The following is a 7,938-nucleotide window of genomic DNA, read 5'->3' as shown; positions in this document are numbered from 1 at the left end:
GCACTTCAGTCACGTCTACATCTACAGTCTATGTGAGGAATGGAGCGCCTGGTGTAACGCACAATGGTTGAAAATAATAACAATTCCCATCATCATCTTCACAATCCCCATCATCATTATCATCACAATCCCCATCATCATTTTCATCACAATCCCCATCATCATTATCATCACAATCCCCATCATCATTATCATCACAATCCCCATCATCATTATCATCACAATCCCCACCATCGTTATCATCACAATCCCCATCATCATTATCATCACAATCCCCACCATCGTTATCATCACAATCCCCATCATCATTATCATAACAATCCCCATCATCATCATCATCATCATCATCATCACAATCCCCATCATCATCATAATCCCCATCATCATTATCATCACAATCGCCATCATCATCATCGCAATCCCCATCATCATCACAATCCCCATCATCATTATCATCACAATCCCCATCATCGTTATCATCACAATCCCCATCATCATTATCATCACAATCCCCATCATCGTTATCATCACAATCCCCATCATCATCATCATCATCGCCATCATCATCATCACCATCATCATCATCACAATCCCCATCATCATCATAATAACAATCCCCATCATCATCATCATCACAATCCCCATCATCATCATCATCATCATCATCATCATCATCACAATCGCCATCATCATCATCGCAATCCACATCATCATCATCATCACAATCCTAACCACAATCAACATCACAAGTCACAATTAGAAATCTTTCTCCACTCGCTTTGCTTATCACCCAATTCTCCGAAACATCATAGCATCTGGATCACCTTCCACCATCACCTAGCTACATTATCAACCAGCACAACTGTCACCATTATCACATCGAACACAAATAGTAACGTCCCCAACGTCAGCATCATCACTTCCACTACCATCACAGCAAAAAACACCGTCGTCAGCTTTTTCATCGTTGTCATTATCACCCATTTCCATTACTTCCATCGATATCATCACAGCAACAACATCGTCATCAGCTTTGTGATCGCCATTATTATCATGGTCAGCAGTAACAGCAAAGAAAATCATTTCTTCCCCTTTTCCGTATGCTTCTCATTTTTGCAAGAAATGCGTTAGAACCAGGCGAGCCTCCATTGTAAATGAAATTATTGTTTATTAAGATGGCGTTGGTAACCCCAGTATGTATAATAAAATTTCCCCACCCCTCCCCTTGTTCAAATAAATCCGTAAAAGACGATCAACAGAAACAAGAGCTCTACTATATTCGTTCCAGTCTTCCACGGCCATGCGAAATCTTCAGATTCTAGTTTACATGGTGCTGCCAATAGCAACAACATTTTATGTATATACAATGTTCCCCTGTCTCCCATTTGAAGGAATATTGTCTGCACATTACAGATTGAAGACAAAATTGGGAAGCCATTATTATATTTTATATTTTGGATATTTTCAAAATAAAGTCGAAATTTAAGCGAGCGCGCCTCTTTGAGGACTCACCCTTGATAGCTCATAAAATGAGCTGGAATCGAAACTTTTGGGATTCGTGCATTCAGTTAACTTAACTATTTGAATTGGAACAGACTGTAATGTGCTTGGAAAGGATAATATTCCTTATTCTGAAACGAGTCTAAACGGCTCTTTTTGTTAACTTAATAATTCCAAGCTTTTTTTTAAAGAAAAAGCTTATTCGATACATGTAATCATTTCAAACCAGCACCATTTATCATTGATTGTACTTCTTTTTATATAGTATGAGATTTGAATGGTTGACGCTTGTATATTTGGTAAAGGTTACTGGAGAACCCTAATCTTTAACTTAATCTACTTCGTTTTCATCTACATTGCCAAGCAAAGCACGAATATTTTCAAGGGGTCGACTTCACACATTCCGCTAAGTCTAACATGTATTATGTTTGCTAAGCACCTCTGCGTTAACTACTCTTTTCACCAATCAGTTTTAAATAAAAATAAACCATAAAATAAAATATTTTATATTACAATTCAAAAATCCTTATGGATCTCTTATTTTTCCCTTGACTTAATATATTATATTTTGTTCTGACGATAACGTGAATTGAAAAAAACATTTAAAGATTTTAAAATCCGATTAAGAGAAATTAACAAAAAATAAATTCATCAAACGAAAAGATAAAACTAACTTAAAATAAATTACCGTTTGGACTCTTAACTAAATTTGTGATAAGTGCATATTGGCACAGACTCCAAAGGATAGGAAGGAAGAGGCGAGGACGGGAAGGGAGCGCTGACTGTTTTGGTATTTGGTTGCTTGGTTGGGAGTAATTGGATGAGGACTGCATTTTCCAATGCTTGTCAAATTTTTTATGCCCCAAAGATCTTCTTGACGGTGTAGCCCTGCAAAGACAAATGTCATTTCACCAAAAGAAACTTCTCGTAATATTTGCAACCTTCAGAAATCTCGTACTGCATTTTCATTAGAGGCGAAAACTTTTTTTGCGAAACATTTCGAGTAACCATGTTTTGAGTAAGTGACGACACGATACTAACCGGCATTGAGTAGAAGAAGAGACCCATCAGTGCCACCAGTAGTCCGATGACCAATCCTTTGAGCAGGCACATCTTGTAGTTGTTCCAAAGCATCGCTTTCAGGCCTTTCAGAGGATTCATCATTCCCATGAACGCCACATCCGGACGGCTGGTGAGAAGGAAGAGAGTAAAATATGTGAGCTACACCAAGAACTTTAACAACTGACCGTGACGAAGGGATTCCGGAAGATTCAACTTCGATTGGAGATTAGGCAAGACACGGGCTATAGGATAATTTTACTACAAAATGATGTCTAATGTGTTGTTTGTGTCGAATAAAGCACGTATTCCTACCTAAAATGGCTGTATTTCCCACGCGTTACCTCGTACCACTTTCAAACGACGTGCTTGTAACCTCAGCCGCCTGGTAATTCAGCAACTCGACCCCAAGCGGCGCGAGTTTTCTCGCTTGTGGTCGAGTAACTCATTTTTCTTTTTATTAAACACTAACAAGACATTAGACAACATTTCGGAGTAAAATTATCCTATAGCCGTTGGTCCAGTCAAACCTTAAGATAATTGCAACACAAATGGTTTCAGTCTTAAGTGACAGAGAAGCATGTCCTTAATAAATTCCCAAAAGTTCTCTTGGGGGAACATCTCGAAATTCAACAATAAACATTTCTTTTGTCAGAAATCTTGTATTCTATTGTTATTCGTGGCGCACTAACCCTCCGCAAACGCACTCTCGAAGAGATCGCTTTGCTAGTGGGCCCATGAATAATGAAAGAATCCAAATTTAGAGATGTTCCCCCAAGAGAACTTCGGAGAACGTTGTTTAGAAAGTCTTTTCTTATCATCTAACAATAAAATTGTTTGTGCTGCAATTACTTTTAGGTTCGGCTATGAATTTCCGTAGATTGACTGGGCTAGATGTAGATGGGCCGTAGACTAGTTCTCAGTCTATGTCCATCTAGACAACTTTGATTATGCAACCATTATCGACTAAAACTCAACGCAGAGTGAGAATATCCCGAAGCTTGGCGCTAATGCAATCAGGAATCTATATCGCTATATAAACATTCTAAACAATTCACAAAAAGCCCTTCAAGGTGCAATTGACGAGTCGACTCAGGACTGTGCAAACAAACCTATCTAAAATTGGCGCGAACACAATTATTCATAACCATGCAATAAACATTCTTGCCATTATTCGTTACCCTTTAATAATTTCATTGAGAGGCTGAACGATAAATGCTTAATTACAACATCTCGTTTACATGTGTATACATATAGTACAAGGTCGAAATCAAGTTTTTTTTTTACCATGATTACAACATTTCGTTTATATGTGGATACATATAGTACAAGGTCGAAATCAAGTCTTCCATCCTTCTTATCTAATCGTATATAGTGGCTTGGGATAAAAAGAGCAAAAGTCAGGCTAACCAGGAATTCTTCGAGCTGCATGTTTGAATTCTGAGCGAAAAGGAGTGTATCAATGATGCTAAGACCCGTTTTCTTTGTCTCATCTCATTCCTTCTTATGTACAACAATTTTAAAACAATATGATTTTAAAGGGTAGGTTTAAGATAAAACGCTGTAATAACACTTTCATCGCGACCAATAAAAACGTAAATAGCGTAGATATGAAATGTTTTATCCCTACAAATCACACGCGAGGTAAAAAGTCAAATTTATAACAACCCTCAACAGGTTTAAGTTGTCTTAATTTTCGCTTCGTCAGAAAACTAAAATAAAAAAAAAATAAAAATAAATAATCCTTTTTCATATGTTTTAGGGTGTTCACAGCTTTACTGATCGCGCGCGCTGTAAATCCCAAACAAAAGAAAGCAAAAAGACTCGACCAGATTAAGAAAGAGGAAGGCTACCTCAAATAAGAAGTTCCAAAACATTTTTTTCAACTGTTTTATCTCGAGGAGAGATAAAAATGGAAGAGAGATTTCTCAATTTCGGCTGTCACGGTATTGCTTAACATTGTACGCATAACTGAACCGGGGGCACTAACGATTGAGGCAACAAGGTGAATAAAATGACGTAGTTTACTGTAATAGGTTTCGAAATTTAGGGACGTATAATGAAAACAAAAAAGCAGGTTTACTAGGAATCGATCCCGCGATATCCATTATGCTCTCCTGCGTTCACCTTCGTAGAAGGAAAATATAATTGCAAAAATATATTCTAAATTATCTTCATATCTTAGCAACAAAACTAGACGTTTATGGGGCCCTTTTAAAAAAACATGCAAAATGTATATAAACATAATATAAACATAGAATCTATTATTTACGCTGATTTTATGTAAAGGATCTCCGCACAAGTTCTAAGGGTTCAGGTAAAATCTCCATAATATCAGGTGAACACCAAGTCAATGAGCAGCGGGAGATAAACGGACGAGATACTATTAAATTACATGATTTAAATCTACGTAGTATACACTAATTTAACTATGGAGATATCTTTTGATAAGGCTACAGTTGCATCGAAGAACATTCCAAGAACAAAAAACGCCCAGCCCCTGTATTTCTTGGAATAGATTTCTCGGAATAGATTGCCTAGAATATGCTAAGTATATTTCCATGGTATGCTTTTTAGTAGGCTGCGTCTTAAATAAGTTATCAGCCAGAAGTCATAAATATTTTCGCTATCATTTCTGCCAATAAATAATATCAGTGTCTTGTATGGAATTGTTGAGCCGGAGTTTGTTGTCTTGTATCGGAGGGTTGAAGTCTTTGATTGAGCCGGAGTTCGTTGTTTTGTATCGGAGGATAGTTGAAGTCTTTGATTGAGCCGGAGTTCGTTGTCTTTTATCGGAGGTTACTTGAAGTCTTTGATGAGTCACTATGCGCCGAAAATCTTCTTTACGGTGTATCCCTGTAAAACAAAACACTTCGTTCAAATAAACGCAAGTGTGAACTACAAAATATTTGGTGGGTGTTCCATCACAATGTCGATTTGATTTGTCTGAAGCGCCTTCTTTTGCGCCTATCGACTTGAGTACGAGGAGGGTTATTAACTTCACAGACATCTTACGAATACGAGCTCGTGGTCTTTATGGCCGTAGTTGATAAATTTTGTTTTTCGGGGCAAGTCTAAGTTATTTCTTGTGTTTGTTGGGGGGGGGGGGGGGGGGGACGACGGAGGCGCCATTTTTTATATTTCTTTGTAAAAAGCAGGCTCTACTGGAAAGGGGGCTGGCACCCCCCCCCCCCCTGCCTTTTGCTAACTACGGCCCTGGAACTGTACGTACGGGCATGGAATAGAAGAAGAGTCCCATCAGCGCGAGCAGAAGCGCAATCACCAACATCTTGATGAGACACATCCTGTAGTTATTCCAGATCATGGCCTTGAGGCCTCGCAAGGGGTTCATCATCATCATCCAGGCGACATCAGGACGGCTGCAAAGATGACAATCATCCGAGACAGTTAGCAACAAGTCATCAATACAACACACAACGTGCCATACCTACAAGTGCACCCTTGACGTGGTTATGTGCACAGTAAGCGCAAGGGGCTTGGAAAAAGGAGAAATGTATGCTCGCTCATCTCCTTTACCTTTAGTGCTTGCCGTGCAGGCTATTAAGGTGGCTATGGCCCATCGAGTAATGTGACGTAGTGACATTAATTTTTAACCAATCTTCTACAGCGTTAAGTTTTATGGATGCAATATAGCGAATTATATTTATAGGTTGGGTTCCAGTGTACATGAGATAAAACTGAAGTCGTCAATTCCAGGGCAACCGTCTTTGACAAGGATTTCCCTAAAAAGGTTTGCATTACAATTCGGTCATTCCTTAGTATACTTTGCTACAATATCAAGATAGGTGCAAGGTGCAGTTGATGGGCACACAAGGAATGAAATAAATAATTTTATACAAACAAAGCAATATAAAATGTTTAGTTGAAATATTAAATACAAAGTTAGTGAAAGTTAGTTTAGTTTTAATGTTTAAATTTGATGTGCAAGTGCACATGAAAGTGAGTGAATGCAAGATGGTAAACCACGTGCTGTGTACGCAGGGGACTTACCGAACACGGCGGACATCTTTGAGAGAAACATCCATGAGAGAAAGTTGAAGAAGAGCCAAGTAGAGCAAGAGGGTGACAGACATCGTTTAAGCCAGACAGACGTTTATATCCACTTTAAATGTATTTGCTAAAAGAATTCGCCGATTTTAAAAGCATTTAGAACCTTCGAGGTTTAGATTAGATTCGAACTGGAGATTTTAAAATCAGTTGCTTACTTACTGCAGACGAACAACTATAGCTCTAGTGCGAGTCTTGTGTACTAAATTATTTGGTCTATTTTTCTTGTATTCACTTTAAGGCTGTTGTTAGGGATCATTTATCGAACAAATTCAGGCATTTGAATTCACCACTTGAAAAGCCAGTAAATTCTTGATATAGTTGCCGTCGTTTAACCGTCGAAACTGCCAAGGTTTAAAATTGCAAAGTTTCCGATTGTATTTTTTTTATCGATTAATCAGTTTTAACACTCAAGAAATAAAGATACCCAAATAATTAATAATACACCAAACTGGTATTCGACTCAGCCACATTTTCGTCTTTACAGTCTGCCATGAAGAAGTCTTATTAAAGACGAAAATTTGGCTGAGTCGAATACCAGTTTTTGGTGTATTTTATTTATTCTTCTGGTTCACGATCACGACAATTTGGGGTTTTTGTATTTATTCAAATAATTAATAAAATATTTATACACCTAATTCATTAACACATTGACCCCTCAACCGGCCTGTACCGGCTTTGGGAAGTACCCACAACCAAAAAAATTCATAAATGCAAACTAAACACAACAAGATGAAGATACTCAGGCATCAGTCTAAGGGATAAATGGTCTTGAAGATATGCATCCAACCAAGGTGTTGGCAACTACTCTTAAGCCAAATAATAGCACAGGTTCTTTGACAAATTTCAAATCGAACAAGGAAAGAAAAGCAGAATCACCCCTCTCAATAAAACGCTCAAAATACAACACAAGGGAGAGAGATCAGCAAACACAGCTCAAGACACAAATAGATACCTTTATTCTGATCCTCCAGGTTCATTTCCATGGCCTCAAAACACAATGTCCACTCCTTGAAGGCTTGTAAAACCACGAAGATGCCTTAACGGATTGAAAAGCATTCTGGGAGATCCAGGGAAAAATTCACGAGGGGAGGGCCAGTCAACACTCCTCTCCCCAAAGTCCGATGGTTTTTTATAAGTCTTTTCACGCCGAAGCCAAACAAATCAATTCCAGGTCATACAGACCCAGAATAGCAGTGTAAACAATTTTGGAATCAATTTGGTTTCAAAAAAGACAGCATTTAGGAGAGCTGTGGTGATTCATTAGAAAATTATTTTCTCATCCAGGCAAAACCAAACAAGAAAAAATCA

The 7,938-nt window shown here is 38.1% G+C and overlaps 1 protein-coding gene across 12 annotated transcripts in view; it reads right to left on the bottom strand.

Annotated features, from left to right (window-relative positions):
* Window positions 1-769: 769 nt before the first annotated feature.
* LOC5519600 (otoferlin) overlaps window positions 770-7,938 on the bottom strand; it is a 45,178-nt gene continuing 38,009 nt past the window's right edge. For 9 of the 12 annotated variants that reach the window (XM_048726048.1, XM_048726053.1, XM_048726055.1 and 6 more), the window contains 2 exons: window positions 5,792-5,939; window positions 3,724-5,415 (listed from right to left, as the gene is read on the bottom strand). In XM_048726048.1, the coding sequence (XP_048582005.1) occupies window positions 5,383-5,415; window positions 5,792-5,939 (181 nt within the window). In that variant the 3' untranslated portion in view covers window positions 3,724-5,382. Of the gene's footprint in view, window positions 2,389-2,541; window positions 2,690-3,723; window positions 5,416-5,791; window positions 5,940-7,938 lie in introns of those variants that run through there. The other 3 variants (XM_048726049.1, XM_048726060.1, XM_048726054.1) reach the window with 1 other exon arrangement.

Source organism: Nematostella vectensis, chromosome 4, assembly GCF_932526225.1.
Source record: "Nematostella vectensis chromosome 4, jaNemVect1.1, whole genome shotgun sequence".
Classification (NCBI taxonomy): Eukaryota; Metazoa; Cnidaria; class Anthozoa; order Actiniaria; family Edwardsiidae; genus Nematostella; species Nematostella vectensis.
Note: the sequence above shows the minus strand (reverse complement) of the source record. Positions and strands in the feature narration are given on the sequence as shown.